At 46.4% G+C, this 25,055-nt stretch overlaps 1 protein-coding gene across 12 annotated transcripts in view; it reads right to left on the reverse strand.

Moving 5' to 3' along the window:
- The window catches only part of NF1 (neurofibromin 1), a 1,956,660-nt gene that overhangs the window by 1,175,316 nt on the left and 756,289 nt on the right, over window positions 1-25,055 (reverse strand). For all 12 annotated transcript variants that reach the window (XM_085649550.1, XM_085649547.1, XM_085649544.1 and 9 more), the window contains exon 20: window positions 24,273-24,713. In XM_085649550.1, coding sequence (XP_085505676.1) covers window positions 24,273-24,713 — 441 coding nt within the window. The remainder of the gene's footprint in view (window positions 1-24,272; window positions 24,714-25,055) is intronic.

Genomic DNA, 25,055 nt, shown 5'->3' on the forward strand with positions numbered 1-25,055 from the left:
TGGATCCCTCAGTACGCATTTCTAGCAAAACCACTCATTCAGTTAACCACACAGGAGGCAGCCACATCGACTGTTCTCCCTTGGACTCAGGAACATACACAAGCTTTTGAGAGCCTAAAGGAAGCTTTATGTCAAGCACCTGTTTTAGCAACACCATGTTATAGCAAACATTTTACACTCTTTGTTACAGAACGCGAAGGTACTGCCTTGTCAGTACTCACTCAGGATCAAGCAGGATCACGCAAGCCATGTGCTTATTTTTCCAGTACATTAGATCCCGTAGCTCAGGCTTTGCCTGCATGCCTGAAATCAGTGGCAGCGACAGCTTTAGCAATCAGACAAAGCGATGCCATAGTATTAGGACACCCATTGACAGTACAAGTACCACATGCAGTAGAGGTTCTTGTGAACCGAACACAAACACAACACTTGACCATAGCAAGACTTACCGGTTATGAACTGACATTGTTTCAACCACACATAGAGATCCGACGGTGTAATACATTGAATCCTGCTACACTATTACCTGTAATTGGAACAGACCCACTAGCTCATGATTGTGTTGAAATCATTGAAATAAAGACGAAACCTAGACAAGACTTGACAGACGTTCCATTGTTAGATCCAGACCTGACGTTGTATGTAGACGGATCGTGCATGAGAACAAATACAGGAGATTTAGTGACCGCGTATGCAGTCACAACAGACACTGAAGTTATTGAGACAAATTGTATAGATACTTTGTCAGCCCAAGCAGCAGAACTTATTGCTCTAACACAAGCCTGTATTCAAGCCACAAATAAGAAAGTTAATGTATACACTGACTCACGTTATGCATTCGGAGTTGTACACGACTTCGGCGTGCTATGGCGAGAGAGAGGTTATTTAACCTCCCATGGTGCCCACATTCAGCACGGACCCCTCATTCATGCTTTGTTAGACGCAATACATCTACCCACTGCTATATCGATTATGAAATGTAAAGCACACACGAAGGTTACTGATACCATTTCTCAAGGCAATGATTTAGCTGACAGAACAGCTAAACAGACTGCTCAGAATCGCACATTAGACATGACAAAGCCAATAGTTCAGACACCAACACAGTGTATGACAATTAAGGATCCCGCACTTGACGTAATTGACATACAGACACATGCCACAGCAGAAGAAATAAAGAAGTGGACTGAACTAGGAGGGATCCAGACAGATCAAGGATGGATGACGAAGGAGAAATCTGTATGGTTTCTCCCTGATTCCATGGTTCAAGCCATTATAGCTACAGTTCACAGTCCAGCACATTTAGGAGAGAAGGCTATGCTAGACAGCATTCAGCACATTTGGTTCAACAAACATTTACGAGCAGCAGCTAAACAAAAAGTTCGTACCTGTATGATATGTTGTCAGTTTAATCCAGGAAAGAGTGTTCCCGTAGAGCAGGGTGGATTTCAGCCTCCTGACCATCCTTTTGAAGTCCTCCAGATGGATTATATTCAGATGGAACGTTGTCGAGGATTCAAATATGTTCTCGTAGTTGTCTGCGCTCTCTCCCGTTGGACAGAGGCGTATCCCGTATCAGATTACACTGCCCCGACTACTGCCAAGCAGCTAGTTCGAGAATTCTTCCCACGGTACGGTTTACCACGTGTTGTATATTCAGATAACGGCCAGCCTTTCTCATCCGAATTAATGAAACATGTCTCACTTTTGTTGGGATATCAGTGGAAATTCCACTGTGTCCGACACCCCGAGGCAGCAGGTCTCGTGGAACGACATAATCAACTTTTAAAAATCAGATTGTCTAAAATATGTCAGGAAAAAGGTGTGGACTGGATAGTAGCCTTACCAGTTGCGCTATTTTACATGAGAATGGTAGCACACTCTCGAACAGGGCTATCCCCTTATGAGGTGATCTTTGGTAGACCACCGAATATGTGGGGGACGCCTATACCCCGTAAAATAACTGATGTTGACTGTAATATGCTGACAGATTACCTGGCTTCCTTGATGTCTGCACTACAATCTTGTCGTTCACAGGTGGTCGCAGCTTTTCCCGACAACACCGAGGTGAAACCTCATGATGTAATTCCCGGCGATTATGTTCTCGTCAGGAATTTTGATCGGAAAACCCAACTGGAGCCAAGGTGGAGGCTTCCTAAGTTGGTCCTGCTGACGACCAGAACAGCTGTGAAGATCGAAGGGAGAAAAGGCTGGGTGCATTCCAGCCATATCAAGAAATTTCATGGACTTCCTCCTGACACAAACAGTACTCCCCGTGTGTCTTCCCCCATTGACTCAAAGCTACCTTTGGCTGAGGCCAGTAGCACCGAATTCTATAAGCAGAAACTCAGGTCCAGATCCAAACTGTCGGACGATTTGATTGTTTAAGTCCTCTCCAAGGTGAAACGGTTGAATCTGTCCCGACATGTATCCCTTAGGTCTGAATGATGTAGAGTCCAGAATCATAATGAAACGACATGCTTATTGTAAATTACTGCGTAGCCACTGTATTGTGACTTTATTAATTTTGTTTTCCTTGAGTTTTTTAATAGTTACTGCAAGTATATTGTTGCATATGTATTATCCTGTTTCTAAACGTGCTTTCAATATAACTGATGAACATTCTTTTAGTGAATTACCCCCACATGAGTTGTCCTATAGACTTGCGCTGCGCAACAACACCTTCATTAGTATGTTACATCATTCCCATCAGACTAGTAATGCCACCAATTGTTGGGTGTGTGGCCGACTCCCTCCCTATCAGAATAACAAAGGAGTTCTGCCTTTCTTTCCACATCCGTTCACACACAATGGCTCCTGTGGAGCATGGTTTAGTTTATTAAATTCCATAGACCCAGACACAGCAGTTTATCAACAACATTGGATATGGGGAAATCTGAATCTAGTTTTATTCAAAGTCTGTCACCCTAATAAGGAGGGTCACCCCAGTAGAACAGGAACTGATTTAGAAAATGAAGTGTATAAATTAGGTAATTTTACGCCTAATCTTATGATTTTGAATGTCAAAACCGAAGTTGAACTAATTCTGCCCACTATGTCAGTATTTCCAGTTAAGGGTGAATTATGTGTGAGAAAAGTTGGTTCCATACACATGGGCCATAGCCAATGCGTTACTACAGTAGAATATAGTGATCAAGGTAAATCTTCATTTAGAGCTTCTCGCCATTCTTACTTTATATGTGGTCAGACTGCATATATGCGTCTGCCTCTAGATTGGGATGGTACCTGTTACATAGCATTCCTTTTGCCACCTGTTTTCCTAGCTCCCCCTGATTATTATCGAAATGTTCATTTAGTACACAATAGAGAGCGAAGAGATCTCCCAGTTGTCGATTATACTGAGACGGCTTGGGACAAGTATGTAGATTTCAATAAAGGTATCTTTCCCTATATAGGTACAATATCAAATAGTAAGCTGATACGCAGACTAACCAAGACTCTTGAAGCTGTAGTAAACGAGACTATAGCCGCCCTAGGCAATCTGACAGAAGAACAATCAGTGATGAGAATTGTTGTTCTCCAGAATCGTCTTGTCCTTGACGTCATCCTGGCCGATAGGGGCGGAGCTTGCAGGGTCATCGGATCCAGCTGCTGCATATTCATACCAGAAAATTCGCCATCTGTATATAAAGCTATAACACGCCTTCATAAGATTGTAAGCCAGATACACGAAAATCCAGGCACTTGGACGTGGTCCGGGTGGTTTTGGAGTGTGATATCAGCCTGGGGATGGAGAGTTCTATCCTTCCTAGGTATTGGCCTTCTTATGCTCTTCAGTTGTTGTTTATGCCTGCAATGTGGACCAGCGATTTGTGGTCTGTGTGCCACATCATGCATTCCATATCACAGTTCTCGTTCAAAATACCGGAAGAAGAAGGAAGAAGAAATGATGCTCCATGAGCAAATCGATGGAATGATGAAGATTGATATCTCTTGAAGGGCAAGTAGGGGACAAGGAGGGAATGTGGAAATGTGGATTTTCCTGATCAGTTATGTCCCCTATCTTGGACCCCAACGGTTCTATATGCATGTTACAAGTACATGTATGTTCCCTCCAGTTCCAGTTTCTAAGACGCAAACATATGTGTGTCTACCGTCGACATGTTCTCTGTCAGATCCGCCATCGATGGGCTGGATATTCGATTCCTAAGTATGAAAGGCCACCGACTTTATATGGCTAAGTTACTACATTTTTACAGTTCAGGCAAGTAGGCCCGATTCTGTCCTCAAAGCCTTTCCCTGCTCTCTGTCTCTGACAGCTTCAGCTTGAGCTCGCATCTGTATCCATGAACTTTGTCCTACTCCCTGTGCAGCTAACGGTGCCTGCCTCGGCCAGTTTTCGCCTGCCGGCCAAGAAGCTGTATTTCACCTTCGAATTATCTATTTTGCTCTCCAGCCGATGCATTCCTGTCTAGTGATTTAGGTAAACATTTCCTTTAGCTCACAAGCAAAGGACTCAGCCTTTCCGTCCTCCTGCAAATGATTCATAGCCCTGTTGCCATGGAAAGTTTTCTGCCCCTCGCATCTCATATAGACACTTAGACGTTTGTGCACGCACACAGTCAGTATAGACTAGATTCTGTCCGAGAGTCCTTCCTTGTGGATAACATAGTTCTTTAAACATAGGATGTTAGATATGATTTGGGATTAGGTTGACTTGACCCCCCAGACTTCTCGTCTCCACATGTAGAGCTAAATGTCAAGTCCCTTCACCCCCTAGTTGCACGTCACTCACACGTCATGCTGCTGCGCGCGCATCTATGCCAAGTATTATCTTATAGATCCACCTATGTCTGATAATCCTAACCAATCATGTTTCTTTTATTCCTTATTACGCCTAGTTTCGATTACGTACCTGTTATGTCACTTTTCTTATCAAATGTTACGCCTTCTACATTCGTTTCATTGTAATGTACTTATTATAAAAATGCATGTCTGTCAATAAAGTATTGTACTTCACTTCCTGAACCCTCGTGGTGACGGAACCTGAAGGCCGCGACTCGAGTCGGCCATTTTTGATGGAATAAAGCCCATTTAGAAAACCTCTTATACCACGGATTCTGCCTCTTGTTATTTTGAGCTATTTTACTTTATTTTAAGATTCCGTATGAAATTCAGTCCGGTAAAGAAGATTTTATTTACCACAACTCAATCAACAGAGTATTACCCATGGACTGGAGATGTGGAAACCTGGAGGCAAAGTTTAGACATTCTGCGTTTTCGCAAGTGCCGAAAAGGTCTATGTCTGGGAACCACCAGCAAAAGTACAGGAGTATGACTTGTGGGTAGAGTTCCCATTTGTGGACTTCTTGCTGCATCCTTCTGAGAAAATCTGCAAAATCGTTCTGCACACCTTGAAGGTACTTCGCTATCAGATGCACTCGCTGGTGGACTGCCCAAAGCCAAATTCTTGTGCTAGTGTTGATGAAAAAGTTACTTACCTTCAGTGACACCTTATCTAGTAGAGACTCTACCTATCATCAGATTCCTTACCGTAGAATTATCCCCAGGTGTCAAACTGGATCCGGAAATGTTTCGTGTGCAGTACCTCGGCGTGCCGGTTGGTGGAATTGTCCGGCCCCACATGGCGTTATCCTCCCAGGAATAACGTTTGCGGTGCCTATATAGGAGTACCCAGGTACCCTGACGTCAGTCACTTTTGGCAACTTTCCACGCCAGAAGTACAGTGCAATGCAGTACACTGAACACTGGAGTTGAAAACTAGGGCCTTGAAAGGGAAAAACCCTGTCCCTAGAAAGCTGTTCGCAGAGAACAGATGAAGGGTGGGTTGGTAAGGAATCAACGGCTAGTTAGAGTCTCTACCAAATAAGGCGGTACCAGAGGTAAGTAACTTGTTCATCTGATAGACTTCTAGCTGCAGATTCCTTACTTTAGAATGGATACCCGAACAATACCGCCCTAGAGGTGGGTCTGTGGACCAATTTCACATGAGGAAGTCCTGCAGGACCGAACGGGCAAAGTGCCCATACTTGTGAACCTGATTGTCAAGGCAATAGTGTTTGGTAAACGTGTGCAGGGAAGCCCAAGTTGCCGTCAGGCAGATGTACAGCATTGGAACTCGGTGAGCTAACGCACAGATTGCAGCTTTAGCTCTCATGGAATGAGTATGCAAACCCTCATGGGGTTTCTTTTTAGCCAGTTTTGGTACAGAGGACGATCTATCGTAAGATGGCCCTCTTCTGTATGGCATGTATTTTCTTCGCCCTGACATACCTCACGGACAATTGGTAATCCACCCAGAACTCTGGAGTGTGATCAAGGTAGAACAACAATGCTCTTTTTGGGTCACGATGGGGAAGTTGCTACTCTTCTTTGGAAAGATGATGCAGAGAGTAAAAAGTAGGCACAGTGATGGTTTGGCCTATGTGAAATGGAGTGACCACTTTCGGAAGAAATGAAGCTCTTGTATGAAGAACCAGTTTGTCTCGGTAGATGCTGAGTGAATGATTGAAGATATTTCTAAAGCACAAACAAATGTGCGAATGAGTCTTGCCACTAAGCAAAACAAAGAAGGCCGGCACTAATGATCTATTTCTAGATGATTAGGAAAAAGGTTAAGAAAATAAGGCTTGGATAACAAGTCCTGAAACTCACGGACCTTCTGGGCAAATGTTATTGCCATCAGGACGACCGTCTTGATGGTATGGAACCTGAGTGGGCAATTGTGGAGAGGGTCAAAGGGAGCGCACATAAGGAAAGTGCAAACAAGATTGAGGTCCCACACAGGCCTAATAAAGGGAGAAGGTCAATCAATCAATCAATCAGGGGTTTTTAAGCGCGCTACTCACCTGTGAGGGTCCCAAGAGAAAGGGGGTGGCGAGGGGGTACCTGCTCAGGATCAGTCGAAGAGCCAGGTCTTGAGGCTCTTCCTGAAGGTGTGCAGACTGGGGGAGCGTCTGTTTTTGACTAAGAGCTTGTTCCAATTCTTTGCTGCGACGTAGGAGAAGGCTTTTCCCCCCCTGCTCTGGTTCTGCGGATGTGTGGGGTCTCTGCCAGGGCGAGGTCAGCCGGGCAGAGGTTCCTTTTTGGTACGTGGAAGGAGACTCTTGTTGAGTTATTTGGGTCCGATGTTGTGGAGGGATTTGTAGTTGTGGGTGAGTAGCTTGAAGGTTACTCGCTTCTCGATGGGGAGCGAGTGGAGGTCTACTAGGTGCTTAGACATGTGCTCATGTTGTGGGGCTCCGAGGACGAGTCTGGCTGCAGTGGTCTGGATGGTTTGGAGCTTGTGTAGCAGGGACTGGTTGATTCCGGCGTAGAGGGTGTTGCAGTAGTCCAGCCTGCTGGTTATGAGTGCATGGGTGACTGTCTTTCTGCATTCGAGGGGGATCCACTTGAAGGTCTTGCGGAGGGAGTTGAAGCAGATGGAGGCGACAGCGTTGATCTGGCGGGTCATGGTGAGGGAGGAGACAAGAACGATGCAGAGGTTTCGGGCGTGGTCTGTCGGAGTGGGTGGGTTTCCAAGGGCAGAGGGCCACCAGGTGTTGTCCCAGGCAGTGGAGGAGGGTCCAAGGACGAGGACCTCAGTCTTGTCAGAGTTGAGCTTTAGGCAACTGTTTCTCATCCTGGTCGCGAATTCTTTCAGTCCTTCCTGGAAGCTGAGTCTGGTATCTTCGGGGTTCTTCCTGAGGGAGAGGATGAGCTGGGCGTCGTAGGATACTATGTTGAACCCATGCTGTCTAACGATGGCGGCGAGGGGGCCCATGTAGATGTTGAAGAGCAGGAGGCTGAGCGAGGCTCCTTGGGGTACTCCGCAGTTAATCTCTGTGGGTTCGGAGAGGAAGGGTGGGAGTCTGATCCTTTGGGTTCTGCCAGTGAGAAAGGAGCGGATCCAGTCGAGGGGGGTTCCCCATATGCCAGCGTCGTAGAGTCTGGCGGCGAGAGTGCGGTGGAGATACTGTGTCGAAGGCTGCGGAGAGGTCTAGTAGGATGAGGGCCACGGTCTGTCCCTGGTCAAGTAGCATGCGGATGTCATCGGTGGCGGCGAGGAGGGCGGTCTCGGTGCTATGGTTGCTGCGGAATCAGGACTGAGAGGAGTCAAGAATGGCGTTCTCTTCGATGAAGGTGGTCAGCTGGGTGTTGACGACTCTCTGTGACTTTAGCTGCAAAGGGAAAGAGAGAGATGGGCTGATAGTTTTTCAGGTCCTTCGGGTCCGCAAGGGTTTCTTGAGGAGGGTCTTGACCTCTGCCGCCTTCCAGTCGTTGGGGAAGCTGCTGGATTCGAAGGCGGCGTTAATGGTCCGGCATAGTTCGGGTGCTATGGCGGCAGCTCTGTGGTAGATGAGCGATTGGCAGGGGTCCCCACGTGAACTCCTGAGTGGGTGTTCATCATGGTTGTGGCGGTATCCTCTGTGGTAGCCGGTTTCTAGGTGGTGTTGGTGGGCTGGTTGTCGATGGCGGCAAGGAGGGTGGTGTCTGAAGTCTGCTTGCTGAAGTGGTCGTAGAGGGTCTTGATTTTCAGGTGGAAGTAGGAGCTGAGATTGTAAACAAGGTGGAAACAAATGTTGTAAACATTTCAGAAAGCTATTTACAATAGGGGATTTGAGGAGGGATGACTGATGAGGCAACCGCAGAAAAGCTGAAATGGTGAAGAGACAGTCCTTCAGAGTGCCCAGAGCAGAGCCCTGTTGGTCAAGGCAAAAAAATGAACAGGCGAACCTGAGAAGGGAGATCAAATTATCTGTCTGCACACTATGACACAATTATTTTTCAACGGCAGGCGTAAACCATCTTGGTCAAGCGACGCCTGGCTGCCAAGATAACATCACAGACCTAGGGAGGAAGGTTGAAAGCTGTCAACTGTCGCTGCTCAATCTCCACACAAGGCGGCGTAACGTTGATAGGTTTGGGTAGAGAACCCCCATCCCCCTCCTGCTGCGACAGAAGATCCTCCCGAAGGGACAGCCGGAACAGAGAATCAATGGCCATATTCAACAGCTCGAGATCCCAAACTCTCCATGCCCAATACAGAGTCACAAGTATGACTTGGGTCCGGTTGTTCCTGATCTTTTGGAGAACTCTGGGCAGGAGTGGCATGGGTGGAAAGCCGTACATGAGGCCTGAGCTCCACTCGAGATGAAAAGCATCTACGAGCGAGAGCCACCTTGGAAACTCCAGCGTGCAGAGCTGCTGACATTGCACGTTCTTGTCGGAGGCAAACAGATCTAAGTAAGGTTTTCCCCACTGCTGAGAGAGAACTTGCACCACCTCTGGTTGGAGATGCCATTAAAGATTTGCGAGGCATCTCCAGGTGAGTTTGCCCTCTCTGGCGTAGAGAACCCTCCAAATGTTAAACCACCAGGGATATGCACAGGACCGGATAGGCTGCAACGAGCATCTGGCGTTTCCCCGGGAAGCTGGAAGGGTGGTGGCCGGTTTTGAAGCAGTGGAGGTTGGTTCTGTTACTAGTTACAGTTTTGCAGCTGTGCAGTAGTTTCAGCCCCCAGTAACACAAGCAGCAATGCTTCAACACTTGCACCCCCCCCATTCCTCCTCGGGGGCTGGTCAACAAAACTGCCAAGGCAGCTTTGGGATCCCAGTCCAGCCCTGGATATGTCCTGTTTTAGCCATATGCAGAGATGTAGGGCCTCTTGACAAAGAGTTCACAACCCCACCCCGTCCTGTTTGTGGCAGTACCGCATGGCGTGATGTTGCCTGTGAACACTTGCACTAGTCTTCCCTGGATAGAGAGCATAAAGGCTTTCAATGCCATCCGGAAAACTCGGAGCTCCAACAGGTTGATGTGGACCCAGATTCTGCCGGAGACCAGAGTCCTATTATCTCCACCTCTCCCAGGTGGCCACTCCCTCCCAGGAGTGACACATCTGTAGCTACTGTGAGATCTAGCTGAGGAAGAGAGAGGGCCTGTCACAGACCCAATCGCGGTTCGAAAACAACCAATGCTGATCTTTCCAAGTTGCCTCCTAAATCTGGACCATGTCAAAGAGTCCCCTGATGCTGCGTCCACTGAAACTTCAGGTCCCACGGCAGAGCACTCATATGCCAATGAACATGTGACATCAGCAGGATACAGAAGGCCATGAGGCCCAGCACCTTCAGAGTCAGTTCCACCAAAATAAAGGCTAGAGGCGGTATCAGAGCCTGAATATCCTGGACTTGCAGTTCCTGAGGGTAGGCCCAAACATGCACCGTTTCCAGAACAGCTCAGATGAAAGGAAGTGTCTGAGAGGCAGTCAGGTGCGACTTTGGCATGTTAATAGTGAACTCCAGCGAATGCAGGAGGTCCACCGTAGTCTGGAGGTGGGAGAAGACTGGTGTGAGGCCACCTTCAACAGACAGTCATGGGGATAGGGGAGGACTGGCACCCCTGATATCTGGGATGAGCTCCAACCACCGCCATCACCTTGGTGAACAACCGCGGGACGAGAGTGAGCACAGCAAACTGACAGTGCTTGTGGTCCACCAAAAACTGCAGATAACGCCTGTGGGCAGGCAGGACAGGAATATGGAAATATGCGTCCTGCAACTAGGACGCTAACATCCAGTCTCCTGGGTCCAGTGCAAATAGGGCTTGAGCTAGAGTGAGCATTTGGAACTTTTTCTTGAGGAAGAAGTTGAGCGCTCAGGTTGAGGATAGGACGATGGGCTCCATCCTTCTTTGGGAACAGAAAGTAGCGGGAATAACAACCAGGATCCACTTTTGCATCAGCACTCTCTCTATGGTTCCTCTGGCCAAAAGAGCCATCCCTTCGTAGCGGAGGAGAGCTTGGTGGTCCTACGCCAACCTGTCATAAGAAGGTGGTATGAAGGGAGGGGTAGTCTTGAAGAGGAAGTAGCCCCTTTGGACAGGTTAAGTGGACACATATGGAGCATTGCGTGAGGGACTATGTTTATACAGGAGGCCATCACACCTAGGAGGCGTATCAATGCTCGAACTGTGAGAGGACGAGTAGCTGAAAAAAAGAGGCAGTAGCTGCTGAAATTAAACCACTGTTTGATCACTTGGGTAGGCCTGGGCAGTAACTACATTTAAGAAAGACCTCAGAAAGGGTTGGGCCTTAAGGGCTACAGGTGGGAATGGACTGTGAACCCCAAGATGTAGAGCATAGACATGGCAGCCTGGGTGTGGGCTAGGCACTTCTGCTTACACTGTTCATCAGCCAACCATTTAGGTATGGAAAGATGAGGCCACCAAATCACTTCTGAGGGCTGACGGGCAATTCAGTTCCCCATGTCTATCCTCTACCTCCCTGTTGGTAATAGGGCCCATTCTGTCACAGATACAACTGATTGCTTGGGTGGAGGTAGCTTTCTAACTGCCCCTACGAAGGGAACCCCTGGCTAATGATACTTGAAGGGCACCAATAGCATTACTAGTGTGAGTCTCCTTATTTATATTTTCCAACAGCTCATTAACCTGCAAGCCAAAGAGGTGATCTCCATCACAGGGCAGGCTGAAGAGGTGTTTGTAAACGTCTGGCTTAAAGCAAGAAATACGTAGCCAGGAGTGGCAGTATAGGATGACAGAGGTGTTTACCCCTCTGGTGGCTATATCAACACGCACTGCATGGTGGCGTTAGAGATGGATTTCCCCTCCTTCACAATCTCCTCCCCCCTTTTCCTATACTGGTCAAGGAAATGTTTGCAGTAAGGAAGGCCTGTGTGTCTTGAGGAATCTGGGTGTCGATCATACTGGTGCCCCTTGGCATGACTTGATCCAAGGTCCAGTGTTAGCTTAGGCATATGGAACATCTTTGAGCATTTGTTCGCTCTTCAACTTCCTCTTCTTTGTGTGCCAAAGAAGCGGAGCCAATAACCGCTGGGCTGGTCTGACACACTGGAAGGAAGGCTTCTCACCAAGCGGTCCAATTTGCCAAAGAACTCCGGTGAGTTGGACGGTAAGCAATACATAAGAGTCTTCTTGCTCTTAAAGGGTGAGAATGAAAGGCACAGGTTACAAAAGCTGTGGAGGTCAGCCAAGGGATATTTCACGTGGTACTGAGATTATCTCTTCAAGCGCATCCATTCAATCACCTTCTACACCTCTTCATTCAACTGAGTCAGTATGGGAAGGGAGCGGGGCACCTCAGTATTTGGGGACTGTGTTTGCAGGGGATTGTGAGAGGACAGGAAACGGGATACCCATCATTTAAGAAATATTCTCAGTGATGGGAATGGAAGCAATGGGTCCCGGGACCCTTTAAGTATAGAGGAAAAATGCTCCTATGCACCCCTCAAAATTGCTTTTAATCATCTCTTTAGCCCTCCTGTAATAAAGAAGTATTTTGTGGAAGGAGCCTGAGATCTTTAGTTTATGCCCTAAAACCCACACCCCCAACCCGCTGTTGAAGAAAGTAAGTACTCCTGGTAAGTCAATTAGTCACTGTAATTATTTCTTATGAATTTAGGGCACCATGATAAAGCACGACACCTATGTTAGAATAAGAGGGCTTGCCATACAATTTCTTGAAATTCTTGAGTCCCTCCTGTATACATATACACGTACACTAGTGCTTCCCGGATTCAGGGCAATTCCCATAAGAGCTCCTAGGAATTATGTTGCAAATGTTTTTGTGACTATATCACTGTATCTGGAAGGGTACTCTCTTTCACCGCCCTGTCTTTCTCTGTCCCTCGAAGTCTAGGACTGTTAGTTGGAGGCGATATAGACTCTTACATTCAGCAACCAGTTCCTCTCTTTTTCCAGTGAGTCACAGAGAGGTCCTTAATTAGCTCCACCATAGCCTCCAAATGATATCAATCGTATCTAGAGAGGACCACCACTGTATTAGCAATCCTGCAATGAGTGGCGTCACAAAACCCACCCCTCTCCCTGCTGCATCAATCCTTTTTGACTCCTTTTCTGGGAAGGGAGCATCTCCGTTATCTTGGGCGAAAACCCTTTCATGAGCAGTATGAATCACCAGTAAGTTGGGGATAACTGCCCCTTTAAAGTAAGCCTGATCCTGTGGGGCTGGTGTATATTTATTTTCAATGTAGGGAGTTACCATTTTATCCTTCCCAGGGTGCTTAAGGATGCCGTTAAGTATGGGTAGGTAATAAACAGACATTTCAGTCTTGTAATAGGTTTCCAGGAGAATCTCATCCTCTATGGTGTGCATCAGGATCCAATGATGTTGAGCTGCTCACTGTACGATAGCATGATACACCATAGTATTATCTGGTGAGGATGGCTTGACAGGGTGGTGGTCAAGATCCAGGTTATCATGTGGGTCGACAATATAGTCTTCTCAAAGCTCCTCCCCTCTCTGTGGTTCAAAGAGTTCTTCCTCTTGGTCCTGAGGGTAGCAAGTGCTTCCTGGTTTGGAGTCCGTGCTCTGTCAGTGAGTGTGGAAGTAGAAGAGGAGGAGGTGGAGGAGGTGGAGGAGGTGGTGGTGGTAGTGGTGTGGTAGGCGATGGCAGAAAGTAAGGACGGATGGTAGCCGTGTGCCTGACTTTTTTTTTTTAACTGGGGGAAGAGTCAGTGAAGGTGGTTCTTCTCGAAGGATAGGACCAGTTTACGCCTAGTTTCTTTGGAATGGCAACAAGACCTGGAGCCGAAGGCTAAGTGACATTCTCCCAAGTGTCTGGATGGATAACCAGTTGCTTTTGTTTCCCATATAGGATGTCTGCAAGGCACTCCAGTATCGACCTCTCTGAGGTATCTGAACTGAGTGCTGGAGGAGGCTTAGATTTTAACCCTGAAGTCCGAGTGAGCTAGTTCTTTGGCGTCTACTCTTCTCCGAAGTGGGCTTGCTGGCATCAGGGGGCCAAGATGTCGTTGCCTTTGAAACTAAATTTTGCTGAGCTTTTGGTGCCAATGGGGCCTGTTTGACACCTTGCAGGGTATATATGCATGCAACTGGCTGAGATTAGGAGCAGAATGCAGGATGGTGCCCTTTGTCTTGCTCGAGGTCAAGCTGGCCTCCAATAGGAAATTCCTCGAGGATGCAGGTTTTTTGTGCCTTGAATCTGGGCTTGATGCTAGACGGCTGAGAGAGCGATGCTCTGCCTCTATAGCAGTGCACTCCGGGCTCAAGAGTGACCTGCACTCAGGGTTTAACAGTGACCTGCAGGGCACGCTGTGTTGACTTAATCTTCTGCCCTGGAACAGGTGATGGTGTTATAGAGATACTCAGCCTCTTCATCAACATCAAAGGGCTCGAGAAGCAGGCCTCAACCTCTTCTTGTTCTTGTCCCATAGGGATCTGGGAGGGACCTGCTTTTTCCTCCTCTGCCTCGTGGATATCCTAGGCCTCTCGAATGTCTTGTACAGGCTTATTTCGCCTTCCACCGAGAGCAAACAAGGAAATGAGTTCAATTTATGACTAAGTCCTCAGTTCATTCTTGAGATTCAACCTGAGGACTTTTAGAGCTAAACATCAAGTTAACCTGAAGTTGTAGAGGATTTGAATGAAGCATTTATGGTCTTCAATACAAGTGACTATTTCTGTCTCTGGAGCTGCATTCCCTGAAATGGGATTGAACGGATGTCTCTCAGTGTGATTTAATGCTTCGACTGCAGAGCGGCATCTTTAGGCACCCAAGTATGATGGCCGAAGAAAAGAATCTAAGGTGCAGCCTTTGTGCTGATGCATTCTGGAACAAGGAAGAGTCACAAGAAAAACAAGGTGCAAGCATCAAGGCCAACAATAGATGGCAAGAGTATGCAGAGCGTGCCTATCTACAGCCACACATGATGCAAACATTAAAATTCCAGCTCTGATGCGTCGTCGTGAGCCACGACTGTGAGCTTTCAGAATTAGGGATGTACTTGCAATAGTAGGTTTAAAGTTAAAATCTTGTTTCCTAAATCAGGATTACCTACTTTAACAGATATTTGTGGGAACAATTGAGACAGGCAAAATATTCTAGGATCCTGTGACAGCAGAATAAACAAGTACTGAGGTATGACCGCGTCGCCAGGGAAATTAATGGGGGGTCAACATAACATATAGGGAGACAGTGAAAAGCCTACTCATGAAAAATTGCTGCTGGCAAAATCTGAGCTGAAAAAGATTTAGATTCACAAATTTTAAGACTATTTACTAGACCACCACCCCACAAACAAACATTAAAAATAGATGCTCAATATGGCCCTTAAGCAACACCAATTACAGCAGGGGATCACTACAGCAAATCAGTCCTGATTTGGACTAGTGCACTCAGGCCAAGTGAACACACTTAATAAACTACTTGATATACAAACAGGCAATCTTTTTACTTGCATCAATGCCTGAACAACATTATTACTCTCGAACACAAATAAAGAGTGCTGCACATGATGACATAAGTGGGAAATGCTACTTACTCTGTAAGCATCGTTTGTAGCATTTAGTGCAATAAAATCCACAAGCTTAGCAAACTCCTGCTATCTCATGTTGGACTCGGACCTCTGGAAGTTCTTTTTCTTAAAATACATCTTTTGAGTCACAAGCTATGGTGTGACTCCTCTTCTTAGTGTACACTGAGCAAGGACATTGGTTTCATGTTAGATTGTTTTCACACAGTAGGTGAAAGTATGTATGGAGTGTAAACATAAGTAAATTACGTCAAGCGCAATGAAATTCAGAAATCAAGAGATATGCAAAAGATACAGGCTTCTGGAGAGGACGGTTGCATGTGAATTTACAGAGCAATATCCTCCTTGATGTTGAGAAAAAAGAGTGAGTAAATGCTGCTTCCTTGATGTTGCAGTGGCAACCGCTCTATGGTGCCCTTGTGAAGGAGTATGTGGACTTCGTCCTGAAGGAGAGAGGGGTATTGTTAGCTAAGGGTGGAATGTTGGGAGGGGTTGTGTGTAGTTTGAAGTTAGGACCCACTTGTTCATCATAATTACCTCCCAATGAAAGAGGAAATCACTTCTACTCCCCCTGCCCCCAACACGGACTTGACTGATCAGGAGGGTGGGGGAGGGAGAGGCGAGCCCATTGTTTGGAGGCAGCAGCTCATTTCTTGCGCCACCTTTGCCCTTATCCCTGTAGGATCCTCGGTACTACTCCATTCCAGTTTGCCAGTGGAATGGCTACCTGTTGCCTATAGTATGAATGTGGTTGCTTGGGCAAAGTACTGGGACACTTTTACAAAAGAAACCCCTGTATGCAGTGGCCTGGATTGCCCCATTGAACTTTGCTGCCTCCATAACTTTTTTAAATTTCTTTCTAAAATCTTATAAACCATTGAACTGGAGATTGAGGTGATGCTGGACTTCGGCTTGAACCTGGAGATATGGAGCTAGCAAGGCATCTAAGGAAGGTATGCATGCCAGCTTTTTGAAAAGCAGCAGCCTTCTAAATCACCTCATGAAAGCCATAGAGTCTTCAGGAAATTAGGTCCTCTCTGGGTAGTGGTCCACATTCGGGTCACCTGGGGGCATCCAAATTATAATCATCCTAGGGACCATTAGTGAGGCCTCAGGCTGAGGGCCAAAAAGGATCAGATGGGCTACCTGGCTCAGACTTGGAAAGATGGACTCCTGTGGAGGCTGGGGTGGGGGAGGAGTTGCATGAGAGTGGTGGAAGAGGTGGCCTGTGTAGAAGAGGAAGAGGGCAGGTTCCTCTGCTCTTGCGTTTCTTTGTTGTCAGCTCAGGGGAGGGAGACTTGGAAGATGGTTACCCCTCAAAGGACTGTCTCCTTTCGAGGAAGAGGTTCCAGACGCTGCGGTGGAGGCAGTTTCACCATGAGTTTGCCTGTAACTAAGAGGATAAGAGGGGTCTCTGTACGTTTAATTTTTCTTTGTAGATTTATATAGCGCAAACTCGACCCAAAGGTATTGGAGTGCTTTACATGAGCACTGGTTCCTTACACCAGGACACATTCATTTAAAAAAAAAAATAATAATAATAATTGGTAGGCACTGGGATATTTAAGGTATTTGCCCAGAATCACAGGATGTGGACGCGACCCCGAGGCTTGAATCTTGTTTTCCAGCACCAAAGTCGGCAGCTCTAGCCGTCAGACCACATCCTCATGTATTGCATTCAGCTCTTGTTGTATCCTCTTCAGGATCTGTGCCTTGATGTCCTTGTCTCCAGGCATTGATGGAGGCTTTGAGGTGGGCTTCGCTCTTGGCGTCAACAGTGTCTTGTGCAGCAGTTCTTTTGGAGCCTATGGTGCTAGCTTTGGATGGGACCAATGGTGCTCAGCACCATTGGGGTGACTCAGGCATAACGGCTGATGAGGGTCAAAGCCCTTAGGTGAAGGTTTGTTCTGTTCTGTTCTAAAGCTTTTTGCCAGTGCCGACCAGAGCTTGAAGGCGGCGGGGGCCTCGGCTTGGCTTTTTCCGAGTTCGAGCGAGGACTGGACATATAATATGGGCCGCAGGGACCGAAAGCATACTTACGACTCTAGTCATGGTCTTCGTGCGAAGGCTGGTTTTGAATGCTTGGCTGACATCCTCCATCACTTTGTTTTCTGACTCGCTGGAGGACACTATTTCTGGAATGGGTGCCGTTAGTGCACCTGGGAGACCAGCTGGGCCGGCATCGTTTTGTTATAAGGCGCAGAGGGGGTTTTCTTCCTCAAAGAGGTTCGGGCTGCCCAGGGTGCTCAGCTGGTACATCTTCCTGTGTGCCCAGCACACTCCCTTCGATACTCAAGGATCTTCTTAGTTATGAAGGCAAACATGAGGGGTCATCCTGTTCAGGGGACAGGCACACGTTGCTCATTTCATGGTTGTCTGCCCACAGGTATTTCTAATTAGAGAGAGGGATATTTTGAAGCGGTGTCTATTCTTTCACACATGTTGCATTCTCTGACAAAGTAGGACTGGAGGTAGTTAGTGGCCCAAGGAGGGTGCAAGGCCCTTGATGCCTATGGGCATTGAAAACCGTGTTGCTAGTGAGTCAGGGAGATGAAAGTAAAGTCTAATAGAGAAATGAGTGGATTCAAAGTAACTGACCAGGACAGATGAAAGACGCATTCATGACACAAACTGAGCCTACTTAGTGCACATCTGAAACCAATGGCAGAAAAATACAATCTAACACTGAGTCAGTGCCCATGCACAATTGACATCAAGAAGGGAGTCACACAACATCTCCTGACTCGAGAGACTTCTTTGAAGAAAAATATCTTGCAACTGTCCAAACCCCGCACTCGAAGGCAGGAGTATGCTAAACATGTGTATCTACAGCCACACATGCCATGCTACAAACAGTATTACGCAGTAAGAATATTCACGATGCTCAAATATTGTGTGATTTCTAACTCAGCCATGGGTACAACTGGCACATGTCCATCACAGCTCCCAGACAAAGTACTCTTATCTGAGCATCAGTTACACCCATGCATATATAAACTATGCAATGGTTAGGAAGGGAGGGGTTGAGGTGGGGGAGAGACGGAGTGAGTGTGAAAAGACTCCTGAATTTTTACTTGATGTACCATCTTTCACTTATTTGATTTGAGATAGATACAATAGGGAATTTGAGAGTTGTACTGTTTTATATTCTGTTTTTTAATATGCATTCAAATGGTCTAGAATAAACCTGACTTGCAATGTAGAATCAATCCTTTGTTGATACACTCGGAAACGAACCACAGGAATTGCATAAAGTGTGCATAATGTTATGAGGTAGAGTTGAAGAAACTGATAATGGTACTTACCCAGTAAGCATCTGGTATTGGCAGGTAGAGCTGTAGATACACATGCTGTGCTTACTCCTGCCATCTAGTGTTGGGTCCGGATGTTTGCACTTTCTTTTTCTTCGAAGAAGTCTTTTCCAGTCACGAGGTAGGTGACGCCTCCTTTCGGTGATCGTGCGCATGGACATCGACTCCATTGTTAGATTGTTTTCCCGCAGAGGGTGAGAATGGAGTAATAGTTAAGACTAGATATGCTCATGCATGTGTATGTAAACTAAAGAGAAAACTGCAGCAGCTACAGGTACCCAGGGAGGTGGGTGGGCGGGCGCATGTGAATCAACAGCTCTATACATGCCAAGAACAGATGCTTACTGGGTAAGTAACATCCATTCGAGGCATGTGAGTTGTAGATCACATGTTGTGCATAGACTATCTAGCAGTATCCTCCCAAAGAGGTGGCTATCCCGTAGCTGTTGGAATTGTCTAAAACAATGTTTTAAGTACTGCTTGACACACATTGGCTTGTTGTTTTGCTAACGCATCTACACAATAGTGTTTGGTGAATGTGTGCAGTGTAGACCATGTTGCAGCTTTGCAAGTGTCAACTATGGGAATGTTTCCCAAGAAAGCCATAGTGGCCCCTAACTTACTTTGCTTTTGCATAGCAAGTTTGGATGCATTTCACAAACATCCTTTCAATACCAGATTTGGAGATAGGATTGCCCTTGTGTGGTGGTGCAAAAGCAACAAAGAGTTGTTAGGTTTTACGAAATGATTTTGTTCTTTTAATGTAGTACAAGAGTGCTCTTCTGACATCTAAGGTGTGTGGAGCTCGTTCTGCAACAGAATCAGGTTGAGGGAAGAATACAGGTAATTCTATTGACTGATTTATGTGAAATGCAGATACTACCTTAGGTAAAAATTTGGGGTTGGTACGAAGAACCACGGTCTCTGTGTAGTTGGAAAAAAGGTTCTTGTATGGTTAGTGTCTGTAGTTCACACACACTCCTTAATGAAGTGATTACAAAGAGGAAAGCGGTAATCCAAGAGAGGAACTGTGGTTCACATTTGTGCATGGGCTCAAAAGGTGGGGCCATTAATCTTGTAAGGACTATGTTAAGATTCCACACTGGGGCAGGTGGGAGCCTTGGTGGTATGACTCTTTTTAGACCTTCCATGAAAGCTTTAATTACGGGTACTCTAAATAACGGCAAATGCGGCCTTTTTTGTAGATACGCAGCTATTGCCGCGAGGTGTAGTCTGATGAAGGTTTAAGCCAATGTTGACTGTTGCAAGTGTCACAGATAGCATATTATGTTTTGAATGGAAGCATCAAGAGGGTTAATATGATTGTTATTACAATAAATAACAAATCACTTCCACTTAGCTGTGTAACAGGCTCTTGTGGTAGGCCTTCTAGCCTCCCTAATGATAGTCATACATTCTGGTAGAATGTTTAAATAACCAAACTCAGACTTCAGGAGCCAGATCACGAGGTTCAGTTGTTTGGGATCTGGGTGTCTGATTTCTCCATGGCTCTGTGTGAGGAGAGGTCAAATGCAGCTTTTGATGTGGGACCAGAGACAGCTCCAACAGGGTTGTGAACCAAGGTTGACGTGCCCATATGGGTGCTACTAAGATAAGTGTGAGGGATGTTTGCCTGAGCTTCCGAACCACTCATGGAATGAGTGGGAGAGGCAGAAAAGCAGAGACAAATATCCCTGACCAGAATATCCATAGGTCATTGCCTTTGGATTACGGGTGTGGGTACCTGGAGGCGAAGCTTTGGCATTTTGCGTTTTGGTGTGTGGCAAACAGATCTATCTGAGGGACTCCCCAAGCTTGGAAGTATGGGAGGAGAATTTGAGGGTGAAGTTCCCATTTGTGTTTTTGCTACCTCTGCCTGATGAGGAGGTCTGCAATCTGGTTGTTCACTACTGGGAGGTGTTCCGCTAGGAGATCAGGTTTGTGGTGAATGGCCCACCTCCAGATGTCTTGGGCTATGTGGGACAGTTGGAGAGTGTGTGTACCCCCTGTTTTTGTATGTAATACATAGCTGTCATGTTGTCTGTACGAACCAAGACAGCTTTGCCCACCAAGTGAGTCTGAAACGCCTTGAGAGCTAGAAAGATTGCAAGCAACTCTAAATAATTGATATGGAGCAACTTTTGCTGTAGGCTCCACAGGCCTTGCACTGTGTGTTGTCGAAGATGAGCTCCCCAACCAGTGAGGAACCCGTCCGCTGTTAGTACGAACTGTGGAACTGGGTTTATGAAGGGCCATCCTTTTGATACATTTTGTGTGTTCCACCACTACAGAGAGCGATGAGTACCGCCGCTTTACAACACTAGATCGGTTAATAGACCCTGTGACTGGTTCCACTGACTAGCTAAGCATTCTTGAAGTAGATGCATGTGCAGCCTGGCATGTAGGACGATCATGATGCAAGATGCCATCATTCCCAGCAATTCCATATAAACCAGAGCTGGGAGCAAATGATTGAGTTGAAACTGGAGAACTAAAGCCTGAATGTTGCGAATTCTGGCTGCGTTGGGAAACACCAGAGCCTTTTGAGTATCTAGAGTTTTTCCCAGGTAGTTCTGAGTATTGGCTGGTAAGACATGGATTCTTTGTCTTCTCAGGTGAGTGACTACTACCGCCAGACACTTAGTGAAGACTCTGACTCTGGGGGCAGTGGTGACTCCGAACGGGAGTACCTTGAACTGGAAGTGTTGACCCGCTAACACAAACCTGAGGAATTTGCGATGAGCGGGTGGATTGGAATATGGAAATTGACATCTTTTAAGTCTAGAGTAGACAGAAAGTTGCCTTTTTGCAGAAGAGGTAGTACTTTTTGAAGTGTTACCATGTGGAAATGATCTGACTGTATGTAAAGATTGAGTTCTCGGAGATCTAATATTGGTCTGAGAGAACCATTATTTTTTGGGTATGAGGAAGTAAAAAGAGTTCACGCCAGACCCGTGATGTTGATGTGGTACGTGCTCTGTAGCCCCTTTTAGAAGGAGAGACTGTACCTCTTGTTTGAGGAGGTGTAGGTGATCTGGTTAACGTTTGTGTGACTTTGGGAAAATGTTTGGAGGAGTGTTAGTGAACTCCAGGCAGTAACCAGAACTGATGATTTGTAGTACCCACTTGTCTGTCTGTTATTGACTGCCAGATCGGTAGGAAATCTGAAAGTCTTCCTCCGACAGGTGTTGAGTGGTCCGAGGGAAGTGTAGGCAAGTCACTGCTTTGTATTGGAGGGGGAGGTGCGTGTGTTTGAACCTCTACCCCTGCCTTTGCAGTTCTTGCCTCTGTAACCCCCTCTGGAGTAACCATTAGAGTTAGAGGGTTGGTTATTGCCCTTGGAGGTGGTTTTCCAGGAGATATTTCTGGAGCCTCCACAGTAGAAAGAGCACCGAAAAGTATTATGGGCTTTTGTTGACTGAAGGGCTCCCATGGATTTGGCCACTTCAGTGTCTTTCTTCATCTTTTCCAGTGAAGAATCTACCACTGTGGGTTTGAACCCAGATAGCAGAGCCAGGCGGGTCTCTTTAAAAGGACACTGGTGTTTACAGCTCAAGCAGCAGTGTCTGCAGCATCTAGGGAGTACCTGATTGCATTGTTTGAAATAAGTTGTTCCTCACGAACTAGGTCTTGCACTTTAGATTTATGTTCTTGTCCCAGTGCGCACGGTTGTATCGTGCTAGCAACGCCTGAGTGTTAGAGATGCGCCAGAAGTTTGCTGCTTGAGAGGCCACCCTTTTCCCAAAAGCATCAATAAGCTAGGTTTCTTTATCAGGGGTGGAGCATCTCCTGTAGTTTAGGAGTTGGCTCTTTTTCGTGCGTTGGACACAACCAGGGAGCCCAATGGTAATTGTCCCCTCACATACACTGGGTCAGATGGTGCTGGCTTGTATTTCTTATCTACTCTAGGGGTAAGACAATGAGCCCTGACAGGGTCATTAAAGATGTCATCTACATGCCTGATCATCCCTATGAGCATGGGTAGTGTGTGTGATGACTTGTGTGTGCTGCTAAGGGGTTCAAAGAGGAAGTCCTCTTCTAGAGATTCTTTGTGTAGCTGCACCCCATGGTAGTTGGCAGCTGTACCCAGTAATTCAATGTAGCCAACACTGTCGTCTGTTGGAGAGAGCTTGGTAGGGTACAAGTCGGGATCATTGCCTGTGGGCGAATTAGTGTTGTAGTCATCCAGTGGGGATGTAGGTACTGGCTGATAATGTTCATCCTCATCCCCACTGCCAAGCCCATCATCCAGGTTGTCAGGTGTATGTGGTGGTGAATGCTCAGGTGCAATTGGTTGAAAATGAGGGGAAGAAGGTGATGGAATAGGAGTAGGAGGAGGGGAAGGGTTAGTTCCACACACACAACACTTCTCTTCTTCAAAGGAATGTGGTATTTCTCTTCTGTAGCAGTCTTTCTTGTTAAAGTCACTTTGGTGGTGATGTGTCCAGTCTTTGGATGAATCTACAACACCTTCTGTTTCGGGTCCGGTTTGTCGATTGGAGCGTCGAGAATGAGCTTTTTTGGTGATTTCTGCACATCTGACTGTTTCAGCGCCAAATGTTTCGGTGCAGGAGTCTTAAGCATTGGTGTCTTCGGATCTGAAGTGTGTTTCAGTGCAGAATGGTGTGGGTCGGTGCCAGAGTTTTGTTTCGACCCCGAAGGTTTCGGCTGAGAGCCTGATTTGGAGTGAGGCTTTTTGGAGCCGGAAGGCTTTTTTGTAGGCTTTGGTGCTGAGCCAGAAAGCGGGCGTCAGAAGCGTGGTCTCGGTGCCGACCAGAGCCAGAGGGTGTGGGTTGGACCGGAGCCATTTTTATGTGTAGAGGTGGATTTTGGGACGAGGGACGGTCTGTACTCACAGTACGTTGTCTATGCAGGATGTCATCATCTTGGTCAGAGCGTGCTACAAAATGGAGATCGGTTACTGCTCGGTACTCATGGCATCCCCGGCCTCTTGGTCCGATTATTGCCCTAAGATGTCCAGAATGGATCCTGTGTGCTGGCTCTGCATTTCACGAAGTCGAGCCAGACGGTCGTGAAGTGTCTTCTTGGAGCGGAAAGCCTGGCATGCAGCGCAGTCCTATTCTCTGCGTTCCGTAGACAAACACATGTTGCACACTTCGTGTGAGACGGTGTGCAAGTACTTCGCGTGACACAGAGGGCAGAATTTGAAGGGAGTTAGTTCCATCGACTGCGGGTCGGACCGATGCGGGTAGGGCCGACAGCCTTCCACAAGCTTTCCAATCTAAAGATAGTTTTAATAAGTAAATCCGATACGCAAAGAATGGAAGACGCGATCGGAAACAATACCGTCGAGGATGAGTGTCTTAAGCACCGAGGGAAACCGAAGCAACAGTGTTGAACCAAAGCGCAGTAATTCACATCCGAACCTGATGGCGGAAAAAAACAATCTAACAATGGAATCGATGCTCATTCGCACTATCACCAAAAGGACGAGTCACCTACCTCGTGACTGGACAAGACTTCTTTGAAGAAAATCAAAGTGCAACCATCCGGACCCAACACTAGATGGAAGGAGTATGCACAGTATGATCTGCAGCTCACATGCCTCAAACATAAAATGACAAAACATATAGGCAATTTTCAGTAGATGGCCAGAACGAATGCAAAGATAATATAAAAATGTGAAATAAAAAAATTACCTGTCCTTGTGAATCAAAAAATTTGCTAATGTTGTTTTTCATTTTGTTAAACAGCATTGGATAAAGTGCAGGGCTCAATTCCAGACCAACCAAGTCTTTAATGTTATTCCGAATCTGAACTCCCACTTTCTCATGATTGCAAACCATAAGTGAGAGTAATCGTTCTAGAAACTTGCTTACAGGAGTCTCTATATTTCCTTCAGTGGAAACCATAGAAATCATAGATCCTTTTCGTTCATTGGCGGGACCCATGGGTGGGCTGTATGTTACCAGTCCTGCATTGTTTCGATGCTGTAGGCAGACTCCTCCAAGGGCACATAAAAATCCAGTCATGTTGATCCACTCCTGCAGTGAGTCCATGTCAGCCAAGTCCATTGAACCACCTCCACTGACGTGAGACATGCGCCTCTTCACAAGAGCCTTATGAAGGTTGTCCCCAACCTAAAGAATATGATTTGAAAAAAATGAGTATCCAGCCATGACACAATAGAGACAACTACAGGACACCCTTAACACTCTTCCAGAGGTACAATATATACAGAATTCAAAAGGGTAATAACAAGACTGATGAAATATACTATTCCTAAAGTGGATAATAAAGGTAAATGTATTCTGATAATCCATAGGCAGGGATACACACGATCATTTGACAACCTTTACAAATCTTAATCTAAAAGGGGAAACTTCACTCCTGGTCCCCTAACAAAGCCAGCACAATTACTAATCATTAATTTCTGCTGACTGTGGTAAACACACTTAGCACTCAATCAAGCCCATCCAACA

Source organism: Triturus cristatus, chromosome 3_2, assembly GCF_964204655.1.
Source record: "Triturus cristatus chromosome 3_2, aTriCri1.1, whole genome shotgun sequence".
NCBI classification, from domain to species: Eukaryota; Metazoa; Chordata; class Amphibia; order Caudata; family Salamandridae; genus Triturus; species Triturus cristatus.